Raw genomic sequence first — 25,303 nt, 5'->3', positions numbered from 1 at the left:
TATCTGTGCTGTAAAGTTCAAATTTGAATGACAATAAAAAAGGAAGTCTAAGTCTGTACTGTGCAATCTACTAATAAAAGTTTCAATCAATCAATCAATCAAAGCTTGGTCGACCACCACTGGTTTCCACTTCCGGGAAGAAGTCACCAGTTATAGGAAGTTTTTTTTTTTTTTTTTTAAATTGCTATGGTTATTTTGTCTTAAGCATTGATGCACATTTTTTCACAGAATATTGGGCCATAGAGCAGCAAGTAGACAATGTAAAGCAGGGGTGTCAAACGTACAGCCCACGTGCCGGATCAGGCCCGCGAGATGAGTTTGCTAAGTATAAAAATGAGCCGAAATTTTTGAATTAAAGAAACCGCTGTTCTAAATATGTCCACTATATGTCACAATAGTAATTATTTGTATCTTTGTAGATGATGCTACATATGTTAAAAAAAAATATATACCACATGATGTTAGTGCACAAGTCGAGGAAAAGAAGCAAACTACATAAATAACATCCTGTAATTTGAATTTGATATTATCTTTTTATCTTGATGGATTGAAAATGAACACCAATGAGTTGACTGATGAACATCATCACATCATTTATTCATAAAGTATAAATAACGACAAATAAAGATAAAGTTAAAGTTCCTACAAACGTCACACACACACTGGGTGTGGTGAAATGTGTCCTCTGCATTCGACCCATCCCCATGTTCACCCCCTGGGAGGTGAGGGGAGGAGTGAGCAGCAGCGTGCGCCGCGCTCGGGAATCATTTGGGGATTTAACCCCCAATTCCAACCCTTGATGCTGAGTGCCAAGCAGGGAGGCAATGGGTACCATTTTTAGAGTATTTGGTATGACTCGGCCGGGGTTTGAACTCACAACCTTCCAGTCTCAGGGCAGAGACTCTAACCACAAGACCACTGACCTAAAGATAGAATACTCATCATCGGCAGTCACTTCAACGAGTACGACGATCCTCCTGGTAGGGGTGTATCCCTTTATGGAGGATGCCTGTGCGTGACTTTGTTTTACTCGGGGAGACTGGTGCGCAGACAGTCGCCACACGATCCTTGACAGAATCGGGTCAGGGTCCAGTGGCATGGAGTCCAAGACGACTGGGGACCCTTTTCTGCTGCAGCCTTCTTCCACCATCACAGCCGTTGTGGTAGTTTTTAAATCTACCGTCTGCCACCTGCTTCGCCGTTGAGGTCTTCACCGTATCCCTGGCTAGGGGGCAGTCAGGTACTAGGCCTTTGCCAAGGGCCACCTGGGGTAACAGTAGTAAAGGGGCCCCAAGACCCCATAGATAGTGCCGGATGCACTTTAAAGTTTAACGGACAGATATAAACAGAATAGAATATTATTAACCGCAGCATGTAAGTGTAAAACCCAACAACAACATTATGATTTGTACATTTTCAGAATGTGCCTGTTCTATTTTTAAACAAAGAAAACCATCTGAAGTTGTCTTTATTTTCAAGTTATCGTGCCGTGATTTTACCAGTCTGGCCCACTTCGGGAGTAGATTTTTCTCCATGTGGCCCCCCATCTAAAATGAGTTCGACACCCCTGATGTAAAGACTGTAACACTGTAAACAAGGACAATTCCACATAAAATGCACAGTTCATTAGAAAATGTTTTAAAATAATTTTACTTGTACTCCCATTTCCACCTCTTTTGTTTTTAGTTTGAACGATTGGAGTCAACGAATGGGTTAAATTTTGAGTCATTTGCCAAGCACCAAGAAGTGGAAGAAAAATGAGAAAATAAAAATTCCTCCGCTGCGGCGACAAATAGGGATCAGAACTTTCCCTTAAAATAGTTTTGGCGTCATCTACAGCCCGATGGGTACATCTATTAAATAGAGTTGACTACGCCCTGAAGCTTAAAACGCAGATACGTAGGAAGAGGACGTTAATGGCGGTGTAAAAGTCATCTTTTGAGCCAGAGTATAGAGCCGTTTTGACTTCGGCGGAAGGATCCACTGTGGCATCTTCGCTCCTTGACTTCAGTGAGGTAGAGAGGTGCGACGCAGCGTGTGACTAATTCAAGTCAAACTAGTCACTTTTGGAAACGACAAACGCTTAAATGCTAGTGACATGTAAAGACAACACTGAAATGCTGCGATATTTTTTTATTTTCTAATTACGAGTCAATTCTATTCCCCCCCCCCCGCTTTTTTTTTTTTAAAGAAGAAGTTACCGTCCGGGAGCTCTCAACTTTTGCTGCTCTTATGTGGATTTTACAGCAAACATGGAGCAAATACCCGGTTTCTCCTCCGGAAAGTCACTAGTCCTCATCCTGGGCTTCGTTCATCTCTCTCTGGGTAAGTCCTCTTTTACACGATAAAACTAAAAATCCATATGTTGTTAAGGTTTTTTTTTACTTTTTCTTTTTTTTTTTTTACCTCCACCTTCCGTGGCTTGCGCATAGCATCACATAACATCACATAGCTTTTAAGCTAGCTGCTTTCTTTCAACCACAAACTGTTTAAACTAACATTTTAGTAATAAGTCAGCAACATTCAAATACTTTTGCTTTTAAAGTGACATGAAGCTATTTTTATTTTTATTTTTATTTTATTTTATTTTATTTTATTTTATTTTATTTTATTTTTATTTTTATTTTTATTTTTTCTGCTTGTATTTATTTAATTTATTAATTTATTTATTTTTAATCGTTGTATGGTTAATTTTTTCTGTTATATGGATTCCCCTGGGTCTGAATTACTTATTAGTGTTGTCGCGATACAAATATTTTGGTACCGGTACCAAAATTATTTCGATACTTTTCGGTACTTTTCCAAATAAAGGGGACCATAAAAAATTGCATTATTGTCTTTATTAAACAAACGAAATAACCCACAAATCTTCACGATGTGGTGAAACCGCGATATTTGAAGCGCAATGTGTCAAGCGATGACATTACTGGGTTTGAATCCCAGTCGAAGATGCGCCAGTAGCAAACTTATGTTTTAAATATGTTTTTATTTTTTCATTTTGCACTTAAAAAAAATATTGAAGAATTTATTTCCAATGACTTTATATCACCGTAGTACAAAACATCAATACATCCATCCGTGCTCCATACCGCTTATCCCTATTAGGGTCGCAGTAAGCTGGAGCCTATCCCAGCTGACTTAGGGCAAGAGGCGGGGTATATCCTCGAATGTCACTTAGGGCCTAGGTTTGGAATAATTGTCACTACAGATTAGTGTTGTCCTAATACAAATATTTTAGTACCGGTACCAAAATTATTTTTGATTCTTTTCGGTACTTTTCTAAATAAAGGGGACCACAAAGAATTGCATTATTGGCTTTATTTGAACAAAAATTCTTACGGTACAATAAACATATGTTTCTTATTGCAAGTTTGTCCTTAAATAAAATAGTGAACATACTAAACAACTTGTCTTTTATTAGTAAGTAAACAAACAAAGGCTCCTAATTTAGTCTGCTGACATATGCAGTAAAATATTGTGTCATTTTTCATTCTATTATTTTGTCAAAATTATTAAGGACAAGTGGTAAAAAATGAATTATTAATCTACTTGTTCATTTACTGTTAATATATGCTCACTTTCTCTTTTAACATGTTCTATCTACACTCCCGTTTATACAAAATAATCACTTATTCTTCTTTTGTTTGGTTGCTTTACATTAGTTTTGGATCATACCACAAATTTGGGTATATTTCCGATACCAAGTAGTTACAGGATCATACATTGGTCATATTCAAAGTCCTCACGTGTCCAGGGACATATTTCCTGAGTTTCTAAACATAATATTAGTAAAAAAAAAAAAATCGACGTAATCATAGTAGTATCGACTAGATACGTTACTGTACTTGGTATCATTACAGTGGATGTCAGGTGTAGATCCACCAATGGCGTTTGTTTACATTTTGACGCCGGTGATCTACAGTGTGTAGTGAAACATGTTTAGCTATTCCTTGTCCTGCAGGGATGATACTTGTAAGAAACTTACTTTATTTGTTGCCATGGAGGCGAGGATTAGTGATTTAAAAGTAGCTAAAACTCTGCCGACTGGGGCTGGACTTTAGCCGCTAGCTCGCTAGCCATGTCTTAAAGCACCTCTTCCGGTGGGCGTTTCAGTGTTATAACTTCACCTTTATCGTTAGTTTTTAAGCCAAAATGCGTCCGTTCTCCCTTTTCTGTCTACGCACTGTGTCTGCTTGTAAGTACTCCGTGATTGTGCGCTGCCAAACATGCTCGTCTGCTCGTAAACCAGCAATGACACGACGTGACGACGACGAGGGCGCGGGGGGTGGTGGTGAACCGGTACTTTTCAGAGGCGGTATAGTACTGAACATGATTCATTAGTATCGCGGTACTATACTAATACCGGTATACCCTACAACTTATGGTAGCATTTTAGAGTTTAAAACTTAACTTTAGTAACGTCCCTGAATGCAACATAATTTATATTTCCTGTCTATTTTGATGTATATTTTAATACATTTTAATTGGTGTAATTGGTTACAAATGTCTGGACCACTGAACACAACACTTTCTCAAATGTGCTTTATTCATTCTATTTATAGGGGACCCATGATGTTAATTTTTATATATTTAAAACACTCCCTAGTGGTCTACATAATGGTGTACATTTAGCTTAAATTAGGCTTCACAGTCACTTTTAGCAACCTGTGTTTTGGGTCTGTTTGCAAGATGTTGGATTCTGGAGGCGGTTCCAGATTGCAAATGAAACCATGCCCTACTTGAGAAAAAACGTAATTGCGATTCCATTTGCGATTTTTTTACAATTGTCTGTTTATCTGTGTTGGCCCTGCGATGAAGTGGTGACTTGTCCAGGGTGTACCCAAGACGTGTTACTTTTAGAATGTCAATCAACATATTTTTGTCTCAAGGTGCCACACATGACAATATACAATAATTTACTTTAAACTAACCCATAAAAACTATCAGTATTTATACTGGAATGTAATCATAATATATAATAAAGCAAGTAACAATTTAAAAGGATATACATTTATATTTCATATTACTGTAAAGTTGTTTACTATTGTACTGTAATTGGAAGGCAAATAACTTTAAGTACCGGTAAACAAACAAACAAAAAATGGTCTCTCATTTCTGTAAGCAAAAATGTAACTTAATTCAATATTGAACGTCGTGAAGTGCATTTTTTTCCCAGTTGAAAAAATTAGGTTGAACGTTGTGTTTTTGTTTATTGCCATCACATGACCACGGCATTCATGCTAGTTTGTCCATGTTGATGGGCCTAAATCGCCTATCTAATTGGAAGCTGAAATATTACAATTTAATATTTGGCTTTATAATCATATTTTTTCCCTCCTAATTTCTGCACCTTTGCGGAACTTCTTACTGGCGAATCGAGAGGCTCTGTGTGTGTAAAGCTGAGAGTGATGCCGTCTCGATGTCGATCTGATGTCAATTAATCTTGCAGCTCTGTGCCCCAACCTTTCCAAAAGTATTGTAATTTATGTTTTGTAATGTACACTGTTTAAATATATACCTTGAAGTAGTCAACACTATCTATTTTTCCAGACATGGTCAGAAATTAACTTCATTAACTTTATCGAGATTCCCCCGGTCACAACATTAGGTACACTTGCACACGCTCTGATTGATTTCGACTCCGCATCAAAAAAGCGGTGTTTCGCAGCACTGCGTGTCACACATCGGTGTTACTATGCACATGCCAAGATTATATAAAAACAATACTTTATCTTACCTTTTTGTGTGTTTTCTAATATATTGGAGCAGCTGAGAGCTGGACTATTAATGTCCAAACAAGTACATCCACCTCGCGGTGACATCCCAACATAGATTTAATCTAAACTAGTTCGCCATCTCGTCCTTTCCGGCAATTCCTCATTATCGTGGTCTTGATCGCATTGAAACATGAGTTCAGAACGTTCAGAGGGTCTCCCTTTCCGTTGAGAATACTGATATCCCGTGTTATGCTATTTTTCAACGAAGCTGAAGTTTATCTAGCGTAGTAATACATCGTCTTGTGACGGCATGCTACGGCATTAGCCGTAAGCTAGCTACGGCAATAGAATCCCTTTTGAGTTTGTAATGCACAACACAATGCGATAGGACACCAATCTGTACTGACTGAAAAACATGATCAAACATATTACAGTATATGTGAAGTATTAGCCCACATTTCATGTTTTTTTTGTACACAGCATGCTTGACAGTGTATGTAGTTCCAATACCAAGCATGGTTTGCTGCATGTATCATGATCAATGTTATAGCGACTCACTCGATGGACAGTTGTCCGTTTGATCAAGCTGACCAGAGACATATCCAGTTGATTTGGGTAAGCACACCATTTATTTTGGCATGGCTTGGCTCCAAGTTCCACACTTGCACTGCCCTCTCGATGCTTCCGTCTGCTCCAGCGTTAAACCCTCTGTTCGTGCTCGCTTCTATAAGCAGCAGTTCATTTTCTGTATATTTAGCTTCAAAAAGATAAGGTTGTGAATCCTCATTTGTCCAAAAATAGCCGTCTTTGTTGTCTGTTACCAAGTCTGGCATGATTACAACACACTCGTGTTTTTTTTTGCCGGAAGTTGGAACAAACATTTGTTGTCGGAAGTGCGCTCCTATGGAAACAGGAATAAATGTGCTGAGGTAAGATGTTCCGGTAATGCATAACATGACCAAAATACAGTTCATATTAAGGCTGCAGCTAACGATTATTTTTCTATCGATTAATCTATAGATTATTTTTTCGATTAATCGGTTAATCTATAGATTATTTTTTCGATTAATCTATAGATTATTTTTCCTTTTACCGATTATTTTTTTTATTTAAAATGAAGATGAAAAAATAAATGTTGGCCAGTTTTTTCAAAAGGCATGACTTTTATATACAAAAAAAAAAGTATGGCCACTCAGTCAACATTGACAACAACATGACAAAATATTCTGTAACAATGTAAACATTTAAAACTTTTAACATTTAACAAAATTAAAAGTAGCTTATTTGCTTTTTAATGTGCAAATATAAAAGTAAACATCCAGTGCAAATCTTAATATTCTGCAATAGTATAAGCATTTCTAAAGTAAAAGTATTGCTTATTTTGCTTTAAAATGTGCAAAAATAAAGATAAACATCCAATACAAAAAAGTGCAAAACGAAATATTCTGTAACAGTGTAAACATTTCAACAAAAGTAAAAGTATTGCTTATTTTGCTTAATAACACAACAATGATAGTATGATTAAAGTGAAAGTTAATTGTTGGTTTGTACATAGTATATGTAACTGTTAATGTTGTAAAAGGTATTTGCACAACTAATTAACGTTAGCGTTAAAGAGGAGCGCGTCTTTGTAAACACTGAACAGGCATGCCAAACGCGCCTCTCAGAGCGAAACAGTGTTTTAGTTTATGAATTTACAACGCAGATACAAATGACACATTCATGATTTTGTGTAATGATGACAATGTATACTCACGCGGACGATTGACTAGTTGATGGTGATGGCAAGAACGCTGTCGGGTGTTTTCTTTTCAAATGTTCCTTCATAGCCGTTGTGCTGCTATGATAGGCCATTTCCGCTCGACACAGTGTGCATACAACAACTGTCAAGTGTTTTGCTTTTTTCGCTGTGCTTATCCCACACTTGAAGGGATGTACCAATGCTGAATGTGGCTTCTGGATTTCACTCAAAAGACCAGACCGTAGTTACTTTTTCCTTTTATTTTCCTTTAGTTTGCAACAGTTTTTCCAACCAAGAAACAGCTTCTTTTTTCTTCTTTAGTCTTTTTAGCAGTCTTTAGCAGTGTTAATAGACTTTAGTTTCTTTAGCTGTCATTAGCTGTCTTTAGTAGCCTTTAGTAGCCTTTAGTAGCCTTTAGCTTCTTTAGTAGGTGAAAAACCTTTAAGGACAAAACACCACAAGATTAACATGCTGTAAAAAATCAATCAATTATCAATCCCATAATTTACAACTATTAATTAGCTATCAAACTCTTAACCATTAAACAAGTGCAAGAAAATGGACACATCTTTTCCCTTTAAGTTAAAACAGATTTTAAATAAATTGTCTCAACATAAATGCACCAAGATACATATAAAATACATTTAACACCAGAAACACAATAGATAAATGCAACAGAAAACCCAATATGCAAATACATAAATACCTAACCAATTAACCACCTATTTAGATACATATTTAAAATCCATATTCAATATAAATATATTATTAATTTAGCAGTGAAACACTCAATCTTAAACGCTGTCTACTGGTAGAAAAATGCCCCTTTTTCTACGCCCTCACCAACACAGTTAAATCCAACACTTTAAATTGAGTGACTTCACCCTCCTGATGAAGCAAACTGCTCCAACATTTATCAAACTAAGCAAAGAATATCAACACTAAACAACAGTTACATAACACACTGTGTGTATTTAGCCTCCAGACTAAGCACGCTACATGCACACAATCCCCCCTCCCATCTCACCAGCGCAACAGGTGCGCCACACCCACGAAGAGAAATATTAAATCTTACATACTTTTGGCACAACTCTGGGTTATCTGTAATGAACTAAACCTTTTTCCACTCTGCGCTGGCGTCTTTTGTACTCCTTGATTTGACACAGCGGTCTAATTACCGGGCTCGCGCACCAGCAGATGAGACAGGAGCGCGCCGCGTTATACCTGCGCGCGAACGTAAACTGATCGGCTCTGATTTTATAAGCCGACTGGCCGAAATAATGCCGAATTATATACATTTGTTTATTGAAATACTCCCACACTTTTGACGACTTTTGGCGTGCTTTTTTTCCCTCGCTCGCACCGCTCGCATCATCTGCTTTGCGCTCCGCCATGACGGCAGTGTGACGTAAATATGCGACGCGTCGAAGCATAAAAACGACGTCGACGTATTTACGTAACCGATGACGTCGACTATGTCGACGCGTCGTTTCAGCCTTAGTTCATATTGAAGATATTACATATTGTTATGAACGTGTCTGTTAATTCATTCTATATTTATATATTTGCAGTCTATACAAAACGTTGATGGAGGGTTTTGAAGTTGTTTTAGAGGGCTTTGAAGGCTACAATGATGACTCCCACTAGCCGCATTTTGCAAGCGTTTACATTTTTTTTTTAAGAAGCCTTAAAAAAGACGTGTGTTCTTGTCTCTCATAATGATTGTGAACGATATGCACAATTAAAAAAAAAAAAAGTGCAGTTCCCCTTTAAAAAGAAGACTATTTTTTATTTTTAAACCTTTACTAATGTTGTCCAGATGCGGCAAAAAGGGTTAAATGTTCCTTTACTGCATTTTCACAAATGGAAAAAAGGTTTCACAAATCACAAACTGTGTTTTTACGAATCTTCAGGGTCTGTTGGGTAATTTAGGCCAGATTTGACAAGTTTAAGTAGTACAGTGGTTTTTAATCTTGACCTGTACTAATGTGTTCTAGATGCTGCAAAAAGGAATGTGCCTTTATTGCATTTTCACAAATAGAATAAAGGTTTCACAAATCGCAAACCATGTTTTTTATGAAGCTGTAGGTTCAGATTTTGGAAGTCCAGGTATAGTGGTTTTTAATCTGGACTTGGACTAATGTGGTCTAGATCAATGGTCCCCAACCACCGGTCCGGGCACCGGTACCACTCCGTGACACATTTGCTACAGGGCTGCAGAGAAACATTAAATAATTAATAAATGAATGCATTTTCTCCGACTTAACTTTCGCTTGTCCCACTAGACACACCAATAAGCTTGATCTTAGATAATGTATATCTAAAATATATAAACTATAATAAAACTCTTGATAGGAAGTTGTCATTTGTTATATTTGTTATATCATTGTTACACGGGACAATGCACATTAATGACCATAAACAATGTAAATGTGCCAGCTGTACATCTGCAGTTCCGTCAGGTCGATGGTAGGCCTGGGCCTGGGACCAATTTTGCTTAACGATATATTTACCTACAAATTATTGCAGATAAACGATATTACTGACAACATCATTTAGAGACCAAATTAACCTCTGATGTAATGATAATACATAATAACAATAATGCAAGTCGTATAACTTATCAAATGCAATGAACTTGTATTTCTCTTATATTTTGACATTGTAATTGCGACGTAAACTTTCAAATATTCAAGTTTTACAAAACAAACAAAAAAATAAAATTAAAATATACTCTGTTAGTAAATTTTGCACTTAAATAAATATAAAAATAAAAAGCAATAAAATAGGTCCTGTCTGTGTTATATATACACAACCAAAACAATAATTAAAATGGGTAAAGTTATTGTGACCAAAATGATCACAGTTATCATTATTACTGCAGTATTGTTAAAGGTGCACACAAAGTACTTACTGTATACACACTCTAAAATCTTCATCCAAGTTGTATTTTTGTTTTATTTAATAACTGAATTAAATAACCACACCAATATACTTTCTTGGCAAAGGAAACATCAAATATTGTTCTGGCTTCATAAGAGCCATGTTATTTTTATTTGTGTGTTTAAATATATTTATCGTTTTCCATTTTAATTTGTAAACAATTTAGAATGTTTTTTTAATAAATGCAAATTGAGTTATCATTTCGTTTCACTTTCGGTTTATATGACGTCACGCGAGTTCACTTCCTGTTGAACACAAATACGTCTGTTTCAAGTCGACACTGTGGAGTATATATTGATCACTTTGTTCAAAGACGTCACAGCCTTTATGTTCAATGTGAATACTCTATTTTTGTTGTTTTGAGAGTAATGTGTTTATACTAGGGGTGTAACGGTACGTGTATTTGTATCGAACCGTTTCGGTACGGGGGTTGCGGTTCGATCCGGAGGTGTACCGAACAAGTTAAAAGTTATTCTGAGGCTGAGTTGACTTGAAACTGTTTAATGTTGCACTTTTTATATGTAGAAGAAAGGCAGTTTATTGTACTGTGCAATCTACTAGTAAAAGTCTCAATCAATCAATAAAAAAAAAGCACTTTATATGTAGAAAGGTTTTGTTAAGAATTCATTCTGAGCCTTATCTTATTTAGTTTTTATTTTATATATGTGGACCACATTAACCCTGGCAATGGACCCTGTGTGTGTATATGTATGTTATGCCATTGTTCACAAATTTGGTAAATAAATAACCAAAACATTTATATTTTGTTGTTTTCTTACTGTACCGAAAATGAACCGAACCGTGGCCTCTAAAGCGAGGTACATACCGAACCGAAATGTTTGTGTACAGTTACACCCCTAGTTTATACAAGTTTAGATTGGGGTATGATGTTTCTTAATGGGGAAAGACATTAATGTCTCTTGTTTTTATGTTAGCATTCAAGATAGCTAGCAAGCTAACGCTAGTCGGTCCATAATTTTATCAAAGTGTTGTTATCAATTACGATTTTTAAATAATTTTGATTTGATAAGGGACTTGTTTTACCACGGTTATCATTACTACTGTTTATGGGCATGTAGTACAAACGCCCACAGCTGCCGAAACCAATGCTAAGAGTGACCGGTCTTGCAGCCCGTAACAACGCATTAACATGGCGATTATCGAGGCTGGCAAATTTATCGAGTTTATTTTCATACATCGTTGGATTAATTGACTTAAAGAATATTGGCCCAGGTCTAGTTGGTGGTGTATAGTATATAACATCAACCTGCTGGGGACCATCTCATTGCAAAGAAACAAAGACCTTGGCTCCCACTAATACAGCGTTCTGGGGAGTTGTATTTTTCATGCACTTATTTTTGCTGTATTTTTAAGGAAGGCCCGTCCATGAAAATAATGCCTACATTAAATTGTTGCAAAAACGGTGAAATGCAACTTTATTGATTTTTTTATTAATAGAATAAAGGTTGCACAAATCACAAACTGGGTTTTTATGAATCTTCAGAGTCTGTGGGTAAAAAATAGGCCAGATTTTAGAATTCCAGGTAATGTGTTTTACTCTAAGATGGTTGCAAATAGCAATAACAAACCATAAACTTGTTTTAATTAATGTTTACACATTTGTTGTTATTTTACTCTAGTGACAAAAGTATTCAGTTATGACATGACACCATAACATTATGACATTTCAAGTAAAAATTAGGAATCTGGTATCGACGGTCAGTATCATCCACCTTTCGGAGCGGTGGCCGGTGAATCGGAAGATAATATCAGCCTTGTTATTTTTCAAGAAATGTTAAAAAGTCTCAGGAATCAACGACAACAGTGTACGGATGCTGGAATTCAGACACTTATATGGTGCTTTCAGTAAGCCCTTCTGGGAACACCGTTTTGTGTGTCTGTAGCTTTACAGATGATGAGCTATCTTTGTCCACAGTGTGTGGCTCGAAGATGTTCGCAACATTATGTGAGTTACGAAGCCAACGTTATAGTCACAGACAAAATGATCAACTGCACGCAGTAATAGATGTTACATCTACGAAATGCTCTCGTCGTCGTCTTCAGTTAATTATGTTTTGACTGTTTTCAGCATGCATCAATAGCAGCGATGTTGATACGGGGAATGCATCATTGGCCTCTGTAAAAGGTCACCTCATGAGAGAAAGTGATTTCCATTTAGCTTCGTTCGGATACACGTACTTTTACAATGCATGCTCAATGACTGGAAATTACACAAAAAGAGAAAAGACAATGTGAACGTGCTGCAGGCAGTGCAAGGAGGAGCAGTGGAATGTTGTTGGTGTTTGACATTCCACCACCCCCCATTTCTCTCTTTCTTTCTCTCTCACACACATACACACACACACACACACACACACACACACACACACACACACACACACACACACACACACACACACACACACACACACACACACACACACACACACACACACACACACAGTCAAGCACACACACACAATCACTGATTAAACGTAACATAAAATGATGGCTCCAATCAATCACAATTCATATTCTGTACGGCACCTAAATAATACTGATGTTGACTTAACTTGCTTTAATAAAAGGCTTAAGTTTGATCTAAATCAGTGCTTTCCAAACTAGGGTGTCTTTAACCCCTTTTTAAATGGGCGCCAAAAGATCACAGGGGAGGGACAAAAGCCTTGTCAGGTCCAACGCTGGCAAACTTTTATGTGCATGCAATAAATAACTTCTAATCCAAAACATTTACAGGACAGAAAGTAAAATGTGAAAAGTCAGCAAGAGCCTCACAGCTTGATGTTAGCTGCTGGGACACAAACACAACCACACTTAGACCCTTCACAATAAAAGCCTGCCAAATGTTTTGCCTTATGTGTGTTAAATATGGCAGGTTAGCATTAGCTCTAAATGCAACTCAATTATGGTTATAGTAACAAAACAAGTTTATTCCAGGAGAAACTCTACCTAAGAATCACACTAAAATTTGCAGGTCATCGCTGTAATTTAGTACTTAAACATCCAAAGCATGAGCTCTACATATGCATTTTGCTTTTTCAAGTGTATTTTGTGATCCCACCCTGGGGATGTTATGATACTAATAACTGCAGTAAAACTCCAGATGGTTAGAATTGCTGTTATAAATGAATATGATCGAAAAATCGTGATTGATAACTGCACGTTGATAAACTCACGGACTGACTGGCGCCACCTCGCTGGTTTAAATGCTAATATGAAAACGAGACACAGTAACGTCTTTCCCCGTTAAAAAAAACACACCCCAATCTAAACTTATATAAACACATTGCTATCTGAACAACTAAGCTATTCAATTGTGCATATTTAACCTAGAAGATGTGCTCTCTGTGTGTATGTACTTTTTGACCACATTCAACAATACTGCGACACCAATAACGTCATAATTTTGGTCACAATAACCGTTATATGAAATGTCTTATTGTTACATACATATTGTCAATGCATCATGTCTCTACATCATTTAGGCTAATCATAAGTACATCATTTGGTGTTTATCAATATGTTTACATTTGCATGACATCCAAATTTACGATTTACTCTGGACTTGATGATTTAAGCTTTCATTATTTTCTACCCTAAAAATATAAGTAAAAGGACCAAGTCAGCTTGCAAATTAGACCATTTTGATAAGTTTTGTCTGTCACAGCAGCACTATGTTCCAATTGTTCTGGAAATTTTTTTTCAGACTTCAGAAAAGACATCATTGTCATGACCAATTTTATTACTGTCTTGTATTCTCCACATCTCAGCCCACAGGTTGTTGGCTAATATTTACTATAGAGTTCAGCATTAATACAAATGGAAAAAACATCATAACCCAGTCTCCATAACCTAACTCCAATCTGGTTTTGTCGTTTATTTTCTAAACCTACACTTCGCTTTCTCTGATTCATATCAGACTTTGTCAGTTCCCCACTAGGTTTGATTACTTTTCAAACCTTAAAATATTGTACTAAACCTAAATGCTTCACAACAAATCATTTGGGGTCAATCTCCTCTCTTTACGATCGCTGGAAACAGAATGTTTTTCTGTATGGGGGAGTGAATGAAGCAGAGCAAATAAACACAACACGGGTTAAATTAATCAGGCTACTGTTCTGCTTTTTGACTTTCTGAAGAAATTGGCTTGTTTTAAGATTATGCTTGTATAAAAGTAACCAGAATTATAATTTTTTTATTTCTTGAATTTTATTTTACTATCCCTTATATTGCATTGGGGACTTGCAGATATGCTACGCAATACTTGAAGTTTTATTGACTCCCATTATTGTTGCATATTTTTCATATATTGTACTTCTGTTTTATTACAATTTTTCCCCACTAATACTTATTAAATCTAAACCTCTATCATCAAAAAGAAAGGAAATTAGGTGTTAGTGATCCTGACACAAAACATCGGTATAATTTCGTCACATACAGTTGTCATTGATGGTTGGTTCACAAGTTGGGCGAAACTATTATGTAATTGTCAGATTTGCATGAATGGCCATGACGCATTTGTAACTGGAGAGTAAAAATACATAAAGCGCAAAATAAATATTTTTAGACCTACAATCAAATGTTTTTCTGTTAATTTTTATTGTTAAGGAGACGCCTACAAGTACTGTAGCAACCGGGCAGTTATGTATAGGGTAAAAACTCTGATCTCAGACTGTCTGTGAGGCCGTGAATGTAACTGTGGGTGCGGGCCGATGCGTGCAGGGAGGACAGTTGAATTTGCTGATGTTGCTTTGGTGTGGTTGCGGCCGACAGTACCCAATTTCGTTTTTTAAAAATAGGGGGGGCTCGGTTGGTATTGAGGGTTCCAGGTTTGATCCCTGCTTCCGCCTACCTAGTCACTGCTGTTATTTCCTTGAGCAAGACACTCTACCCACATGCTTCCATTGCCACCCACATGCTCCCATTGCCACCCACACTGGTTTAAATGTAGCTTAAATATGTAAATAATGGGTTTCACTAGTAAAGCTCTTTGAGTCTCTAGAGAAAAGCACTGTATAAATATAATTCACTTCACTTCACAATAAATAGATTGGTCAGCGACAACCTTCTCATCATTCTTGCAACATTGTTGATGTTACAGGGCTTTCAGATGGACTTTCAGGGATGCATCTGGGTCTTGTTGAAAAGAAGACACATGCTTTCATTACATAGTCGCTGATAAACTCCACTAGGGTTGCGCGATACAGACGATTTATAATATGACTGATAGAAATTTGGCCGACGATTGAGCTTTTAATATTATCGTTGGGTGGGCGGTTCGATCCAAATATCGCCAGTGTTGATACCGAGTAGTATAGTATCAGCATATGGTTAACACCACAGTGGTTGGGTTGATATTTTTTATTATCAAAAATGTTTTGCCGTTTTTATTGTTGTTGTTTAGAAATAAGTCCATGGGCCTAAGAGGGCCTTAAAAGCAATACACAAATTATTTAAATCAGAGCCAATAGTAGGCAATAATTTAAGTATGTAATTGATATTGTTACACCACCATCCTGTGTTTTTGTCTAATTATAATTGTGATCAAAAATGTTATGATTTGATTATCTTGAAAGTTTTAAGTACCAGTTATGGTATGGCCAATAGTGCCCCTGTAAAAATTTGGTATTAGATCGATACATAAATTTGTAGTACCGCCCAAAACTAATATAAAGTATCCTAACAGAAGCGTAAGTGCTTATTAAATTGTAATGTAAGTGTAGATATTACCACATTGTAACAGAAAGTGACCAGCTATTAACAGTAAAATGAACAAGTAGATTACTAATAGTTTTGAGAAATAATACATCCGGAAATGATGTAATATGTTACTACATATGTCAACAGCAAAATCAGTAGCATTTGTAACCCATTTTGTAATGGTTCTATTATTGTTTATTTACCAAATAGTATATGGTGATATATATCGTTAATGCAGGAAGCTTCAATGTATATCGCGATATAGATTTTAGACCATCCCTAGTTTCCACTAGATTTGTCGCTAGTAGCTTTTTTGATCAACAGTAGTTGGAGCAGGGGTTTCTAACATGTAGCTCGCCATCTGATTTTGAGAGACTCACCCGAGGGTCTAGGAATATTTGCGTACATTTTCAGTATTTTTTATAACTGTTCAAATAAGATATTATACCTCTAATAAATTACAAATGCTTCATAAACAAGTACAATTTTAATATTGCCCGTCATGTAAATAAAACACTAATTGCTCACCTCTCCTTTACTTTTGTGAAAGTAGCTGTTAGTGAGTGATGAAAATGAAATTTTGTTTAATCGATTCAGAATTGTTATCAATAAGAATCGGGATTTTGATGTGAATTGATTTTTTTTTTCCAGCAACCCATGTCTTTTTATGTACTCTGGCAGATCAAGGGCGTTGTTATAATGTGAATATGGGTGAGGGCGAATTTATTTGTGGTGAGCCGCAATGAATATATTAAATGTGTGGGAAATACCGCAGTAAGACCAAGGTTTCATTTCTTTACACATGAGTATTATGCGTTTTAGGGTCCCGTCTGATGTGTCACTCGGTTGTTGTGTTCACACCTGACAAAACAAACTGCACCCAAGGGGGATAATAAACAAGGTTTTAGGAAACAAGCTAGTGCTATGCAAAATGCAATTCGACACTCCTTAACCTCAGGACTCATTAAGTCCCACTAACTGCCTTTGGAGCTACATATTTTTCATGTACTGTAATCATGACTTATGTGGCTCAAGCTTATGCCTGGTGTGAAATGCGATTTATTTGTGCAATGCTTCAGCCTTGCCCTGTGAAGACAAAGCAATTTGTTTGAGCAACCCACAACACTGCATTATTTACTGACCCCTCACTTCTGCCCACTATCCTTTGGCTTTGTTATTGTTGTGGCATCTGAAGTTTCTTTCATTTTTGTTTTTTTTGTCTCAGTAAAATCAACTTTGGCTAACCCAAGAGCCCAACCCTTTTCCATCAGCAGTGTTATAAAACCTGATCTCCACATGCATACCATGCATGGTAGCGGAGACCTGGATGAATTACAGGGTGAGGATATGTGGGACTCTGCTCCAGATGTCGCATCATTTTCAAGCATGTTAAGCAATTTTGTGGTTTGGGATGTGTCTAATAACAGTTTTGAGTTTTACATGCATCACAGACATGCCTCTGGTCGTTCTCCATTTTATTTTGCCAATGCCTTGCTTGACCAGTTTGACCTTGACGCCTTCAGTCGTAATGCATTTGTTAGATGTCATGTCATAATTGGTAGAAACCAAGGTGCCAGCAACTATGTTGGACACATTCATCGTGACTGTAGGCGGTGCCTGTGCCTGTGAAGGTTGAGGGAATTTCTGCCTTGTTCAACGGGTTAGAAAATTAACAGGGAATTACTGTGGCATGCATTCCTAAGCAAAATAGGCCCGTAAGCCTGGTGACCGGTAGGCAGGAAACATAAATTAAGTAGAATACATCAAAGACTTATTAAGTTTAAATATAGTAGATCAGGGATATCAAACATGCGACACGCGGGCCTGATAGGTTCAATCCGGCCCGCGAGATGAGTTTGCTAAGTGTAAAATTGATCTGTATTTTTAAATTAAGGAAACTGCTGTTCTAAATGTGTCCACTGGATGTTGCAATAGCAATTCTGTTAGACAAGCAACTACTTTGTACCTGGGCGAGCAAGTATACCAAGAAAGAGGTACACGGTAAAGCGGGGCTGTGACTCCTCCCACTTGACCCAAGGTAAAACAATTGGTAACCCCACTTAAAATGCTGCATGAGACACTGCACATTGATATAGTTCTGTGAAAATGATTGTCTTCTGTGCACATTTAAAGAAAGTGAACATTGGGAATGACAAATGAGGTAGTTGATACATAGAAGCGTTTTTATTTCAGCTTTATTTTGTTTTTTGTTCAATCCTAGATGGGCTGTGACTTAAAGTTTAATAGCTTTGTAGATACACTGAGATCAAGTCTAAGTTAATTTTGTTTTTAGTTGTGTTTTTGAAACGGCACCCATTTTTTACTCAGAATTTTCAACTAACTTGTTTTATCAAGAGGATTTTTTGCGATACGTACATTTTCATAATGTGCTTGTTCTATTTTGGGCAGAAGTAAAGCAAAGAAAACATTCTGAAGTTGTCGTAGTTGTATTTTTAAGTTATTATGCCATGATTTTACCCGTCCGACCCACGTGGGAATAGATTTTCCTCCATGTGGCCCCTGAGCTAAAATTAATTTGACACCCCTGTAGTAGATGGTATTCTGAGACTATATTCAATATTTTTTGTTAAGAGTTGTAACACCTTACACATGTTTTAGTTAAACTATTGTTGCACTATTTACTGGGGTATTGTGAATGTTTTTTCATTTGTGTTACCCGAATAAGTTGTTCCCAAAATTATTTTGAAGATGTGCTTGCATGTATGTAAAACAAATCTGGGTTTCCCCTACATGTAACTGATCTTGGCGCATTGCTACGACAAAATTAAACCTGCCACACCTTAAACATTTTAGTAATAAACTGTATGAATGGATATATATAGCCCATTATTTATGCACTATTGACTATTGATGCACCGAAAATTCGACCACCGAAAAAAAAAGACTTTGGTTTGATCACCGAAACAGCACTGTCGAACCTGGATGTTGGGATGAAGTAGGGCAAGACACATGCAAAGACGTTTTGGAGCAGCAATGTTTTTCAAAAAATATTGCTCTAATTTTGCATATTCGCTTAATAGTCCCCTAATTGTGGGTACTAAATTCCACAGTGATTCGGTCAACCAACCTAAAGTTACAGCGGAATAGTTGTTCCTATCCATAAGTTGTTATCATTCTGATTCATGTGAGTGACATTCTGGGGTTCAGTAACACCGTGCAGTGTGTTTGTCATAAAAAAATAGCACAGGCAAAGACGGAATGCATCTTTTGACACAGTTTCACCTTGTTGTGTGCAGCAGTTCAGGACACAAGGAGTTATACTATGGGGTGTCTTATTTTTCACGCAACTATACATAAACAGTGTGACGATAAATCAATACGACAAACCATTGCCATATAAAACCTTACAATGCGTTTATCGATATGCTCTAGCGGTTTTTATTGCTGAGTTTTACATGTTCAGAGATGTGCGGAAGTCAGAAGAAGAAAAGACAAACAAAGGCACTAGACTGGCAGACTCTTTGAAGTGAAATTTAAAGAGGCACCAGAATCAAAAGTGTGGCCTCACTTTGGCTCTTATAGTATGGATGAGACAAAGCTGCGTAAAGACTTTGCACCAAAAAAGAAGTGCCACACGAAAATATGATACCTCAGCTGACCGACAAACTTGCACAGCCACATCGATCGCCAACTTTCTGATCTAGTAAGAGAAATGTAGATTTTCATATCAAAATGCTTAATATTATATTTAATATAGGTAATAGAAGACCTGAGATGCTGTTTTTTTAATGAGGTTAAAATAGTGTCACTATTTGTCAGTTTGTTATGTTGCCCCGAAGCAGTCCGTGTCAATCTCAGGAGAGTCAATCGATCGCAACTGGACTGTTCAGTTTGTTTTAGAAGACGTTTCACCTCTCATCCGAACAGGTTTCATCAGATCATGCTCACAGAGTTAGATTGGTCAGTTCTAGTCTGATGTCTAGTCTAATTCTAAGACAAACTGAATAGTCCAGTTACAATCAATTGAATGCCTGAGAAAACAACAACCTGGAGGAAAGAGAGCATTCATAAACGGTCCATGTCATTGTTTTTGTGCTACGGTTTGTAATCTGGTTAAATGATGCTCGAAAATATAAACTATGACATGTATTTTTTTAGTTTTTATTTCACCCCTATAAATACCCGTAGATGATAGGTTATTTAGAGCAATATATTAATAATTGCAGGATCGCCATATCAAAATGTTATCATTAGCTATGTCTTGCTTGTATTGTGAGGTATCCTGAGGTTGCTAGCCCAACTGTACATGGGCGGTCGGTCATAGAGTTTTGCAATTGGAAGTCTACACATAGTCTGGATTTTTTTTTAACCCCCTCCCCTAGAAGTTTCAAAATAGACAAAAACTTTGGTCTTCGGTGAGCACAGGGAAAGTCCCTAAAACTGTCTGGTCGGTTGTTACTTTTGGACTTTTTCCTCCCAGAGAAAACACATTGAGCACTTGCTAATTTGGCTCTCCACACACTCTTCCAACTCCTCCGTGAAATTAAGAATGCAAGTGAACCATCTCAGGTGGTAGGCCAGTTGTGTAATAATGTGTTTTTTTTGTCATTACTTTCACTATCGGCTGCTTCTATTCTATCTTGATGGTCTTTGGGTAACTATTTTTAATTGTATTGCGATGAGATTTGTGACTGTAATGACTAATGTCCTACTTGTGTACATTCAAGAAGTATTCTCACCTCATGTTGCCGTATTCAGTCACCACTCTCAGTTTGACTGAACTATTTCGACTGTGTTGTTTATGTGGGCCAGCCAGGCTTCCCTCGGGGAAATGGTGTTTAGTTTGAGCCTCATCTCCCTCCTTCCATGCTGAGCAAAGGGTATTTTATTGCTGGTTTCCATGACAACAGTTTGGTGCACTGCGTCGAGTAGGTTTGTGCAGCAATTCCAGGAAATGGGTCTACTTCCTCACTTAGCGTGAACAACTTCCTGTCCTCCGCTGTATTGACGTGTGCCAGGACTCCGGGACGGCCATTTCTGTTTAGTCTTTGCATATACTTTCGTAATTACTTCCTCCGTCTCCCTCTCTAAGGCCAATCACTCTCTCTTGTTTTCTTCAACATTGTCCATTTTTTTTTCTTCCTCTTGGATCTCTGTCGGGATCCTGTTGTGATGTCAAGTGACAAAGCACTGGCGAGTGCCGACACAGGGGTCAGACTTGGAACATCTAATATGTCCACAGAGGCTATGTTTTCAATATTTATCAGATTTTTACAGCATAGATTTTGCGGTAAAAGGGTTTGAGTTATTTTTATATATCATAAAACACTCTTGTCCGTTCCAAGGTCAAACTGCCAACACCACAAATGATTTGTCAACTGTATAGGGAATGTCTTTAAGTCATACTTAACTGTTAAACACGTGTGACAATTTGACAACCACATTAGTAGTTATGTTTAAACTAGTGCTGTCAGACAATTCGTTTTTAAATCAGATTAATCACACTTTTGAATTCTGATTAATTGCAATTACTTACAGTTAATTACTTGCTTGCATAATCTAGATCAGGGGTGTCCATTAGGTCGATCGTGAGCTACCGGTCGATCGCAAAGGCTGAGTCAGTCTATCGGCAGGCATTGAAAAAAATAGAGCAAGAATTACCGATCATCATTCTTTATTATGATGTCACTTTCGTCACTAGATTGACACACGCAGCACCCGAGGATCTTGTGAGATGGCTGCTGCAGTCTCAATACAAAGAAAACAAAAAACGACTAGCAGGAACGCGAGAAACACTTAATTTCAACACGCGTTCTCACCAAACACCTGCTGTCAAAAATCTAAACACAGTTCCTGTTTTCACAATAAAAGTGCTGCTCCATCCTGCTTGCGCTAACTAAATAAGGGTCTCAGAAAACTAGCGCACACAAGTTAGCAAGCCACTGAGTTAGCGCCCAATGTATTTCTTGTAAAATATATACAAACAGGTATGAAAGCAGGATAAATGAGAAGCTACAAAACAACCACTTTCATGTGGTATTAAGAAGAGAGGAGGACTTTTTCCTCACCCCTCCACAATTTAAATTCGAAGTTGTGGAACTCATCAGTACGACTGTGAATCCGGTCTGATTCCCAACAATGCATGTCATCAGAATAAGGTAATACACAAACTTATATTTTGTTTTCAAAAAAGAAGGGAATCTTTATGCATTTAACATGTTTGCAGAAAATGACTGTATATTCAAGTATTTAGTTAAATACGATTTACAAAAAAAAAAAAGAAGACATTGTACAGTACACTGTCATTGTATTATATTTTTAGTATGTTTTTCTTGTTTAGCACTTAGCAATACTGCTACGTGATGCTATAGTGTTTCACTAAAGCTGGATTTGTTAAGCAGAGCTTCTAAAACTTGTAGCTCATCCTCCTTATATTCAGGATCAACAATATAAGGTTCTGGATCAAAGTAATCATTCTTGGCTCTCACAAAGTCTGCACGATTGCATTGTTTTTGGTCGGGAAGGGGTCTGCGGTCCCTACCTCTATGTCGTGTCTGGCTTCCTCATTATCTCTCAAAATGGCTTGAGAATCTCTGTGAGATCGATACTATTTTGATCATATCTATTTATTTGCAAACTTTGGAAGTCTTTAGGTGTTATAAATCAGATGTGCATATGACAATAGATTCAATATAGAGGCAACTTGCTTTTCCACTCTACTGGTACTTTAAGTCAGTATAACAACTTCGGAACCTTATAAACATCAGCACAGTTTTTTTTTCCACATTCAAACTCTATATGGCTTTCCATCCTCCAGAACCATGTACCAGACTTGATTTGATTAGCCGTACTCAAATTGCTTGACTTGAGTGTGACAGAGAACCTTGCATAGAAATTGAAACCTTTCTATACTATCTGTATGTTGAAAGGAAGTGTTGAAATAGGAGCAAGGAGGCAGTGCTAAATAAGTAGCTCTAAATAGCAAGCCGTCTGTATTATAGACTAATGTTAATTGAATGACAAAATAGTGAATAGTGAGTCTTTTATTGTGTTTTCTTTTTTCTTTTCGAGTGTTGTTTTGTCTGGTGAGCTGTACCGCATGAGGTAATTGCTATTTGTGTGGTGTAATAAGAGGCAGGATGTCTCAAATCTTGCAAGATTATTGCATCAAACCAGTCTGGGGGTCAAACGCAGTTTTCGTATCCTTTCATGTCCTGGTAGTGTAGTGTTTAGTGTAGTTGCTGTCTTTTGTTTTGCCACATTACTCACTTGTACTTCACAATAATAAAGTTTTGCCCTGTTTATGGTCTGCAAAATTTATGGACCAGCCAAGTCATGCATCATGCGCATGTGTGCTGTCTGCATCGTATAACAGAGTTGACGGGAAGCATGTGTACATACAGTACCATAAGTTATGTCTGCTCCGTGCACAAATAAACCTGAAATAGCTCGGTGTTCCCTGCGGACTGCACTGAAGTCTAATATAGCTTCGTGTGTGTGCGTGTTAGCATGTGTGCATGCTAGGATTATGAATTTCATGGTGGTTTATGTACGGGCATCCCCATGTCTAATGGACTATGTCTTTGAGACTGTCTCTGACATTCACTTGTCGTGCACCATTTGAGAACCAACTCGCCGCACGTATTTATTGCCATCACTCTAAATTCAAGCTGTTCTGAAACTTAAAACGACAGGGTGCATATTTGTCGGTACAGGAAGACACATTAAAAACACTACTACCTTACCATACTTCCTTCCTGTATTCATTCCATCAAAATTGGTTGACCCTGACTCAGCTTTGTTAAATGAATACCAGATTTGTGGTGAACTGCATTTTTGACAAGTGGTAATATAAATGTAAATGTTAACACAGATACACCAGTACAATAGCTCTGTAGTGTAAATGATTTATGGTCGTTGTACTCAAATCTTGCACGTGTCGCCGTGTATATCTTCATTTGTCTGTCATGTTGCATTGATAAATAAAGCCGAGAACACTACATGTCGTTTTGGTATGCTGCGCTCGCTTGGTGTTCGTAAAGGCCACTTGAGCTGTGGCCCAGGGGTACAGCACAATGGTCGGTGTGTCTGGCTGCAAGTGTTTCATTGGCAGGGAGATAGTTGGGCTTTGTTTTCTTTTCCTCAAGGCTCATTTCTGTCTGCCAGCCCATCCGGCGGCCCTGTGACCATTCGCTAATCTGAGGCCAACCTTACGAAGTTAGATAGGAGGCTATCCTTCTGCTTTATCTAATTCTGAGGAACTGGATAATGGAGAGAAACCTGTAAAAGAGAAGTCTTTTAAAAAATAATGGTCCCTGAAAATGTCAACTTTTAAAAAATAGGTCTCAAAATGGAAGTTTTCAAATAAATGAGGGCATGTTTAAGTACGGCACAGCCCAAACAAAACTATGACAGTGATGTGCTTAGAACGTGTTTCAGCAATGAGAACATTTGCTACACTGCTACTTGAGGATTTTTCGATCTTGGCAGAGGTCTGGGCGCGTTGCAATTGTGACAAACTTTGACAAAAACACGCAAACACCAGTCATAAAAACTTCCCTTTTCCAGAAAGTCAAAACCGGTGGTGAATTTGCTAAGATAAACACTTGTCATATCATTAACGTGATCGCTCCTCATCACTTTTATATGATCATGTCACATTTGTATGAGGAAATTCAATAGAATGACTTCAAAATCCTCCAGAAAGTCAAAACATGTATCAGTTTTTCTTAAGTAAAAATGTGTCAAATTGATACACTTGCTCCTCTCAAATTTTATATGAAAAGACGCTTTAGATAAAAGAAATCATTAAAAAGAATCCAAAATGATCTAGAGTATCAAAACCCCTGTCTAGGTACGAAAATTTCATATCACGGTTATCATGGCCAAAATGATCATCATGGTTATAATCAGAGGTGGGTAGTAACGCGCTACATTTACTCCGTTACATCTACTTGAGTAACTTTTGGGATAAATTGTACTTCTAAGAGTAGTTTTAATGCAACTTACTTTTACTTTTACTTGAGTATATTTATAGAGAAGAAACGCTACTTTTACTCCGCTACTTTTATCTACATTCAGCTCGCTACTCGCTACTAATTTTTATCGATCTGTTAATGCACGCTTTGTTTGTTTTGGTCTGTCAGACAGACCTTCAAAGTGCCTGCGTTACTGGTGACGTTTCACTCCGTTCCACCAATAAAATGCAGTCACTAGTGACGTT

At 37.3% G+C, this 25,303-nt stretch overlaps 1 protein-coding gene across 1 annotated transcript in view; it reads left to right on the top strand.

Annotated features, from left to right (window-relative positions):
• The first annotated feature begins 1,995 nt into the window (after nt 1-1,995).
• The window catches only part of notch2 (notch receptor 2), an 89,776-nt gene continuing 66,468 nt past the window's right edge, over nt 1,996-25,303 (top strand). The window contains exon 1 of the mRNA XM_061977942.1: nt 1,996-2,325. Coding sequence (XP_061833926.1) covers nt 2,253-2,325 — 73 coding nt within the window. The 5' untranslated portion in view covers nt 1,996-2,252. The remainder of the gene's footprint in view (nt 2,326-25,303) is intronic.

The sequence above is a fragment of the Nerophis lumbriciformis genome, linkage group LG18 (genome assembly GCF_033978685.3).
Source record: "Nerophis lumbriciformis linkage group LG18, RoL_Nlum_v2.1, whole genome shotgun sequence".
Lineage (NCBI taxonomy): Eukaryota > Metazoa > Chordata > Actinopteri > Syngnathiformes > Syngnathidae > Nerophis > Nerophis lumbriciformis.
This window is presented reverse-complemented; position numbering and strand designations above follow the sequence as displayed.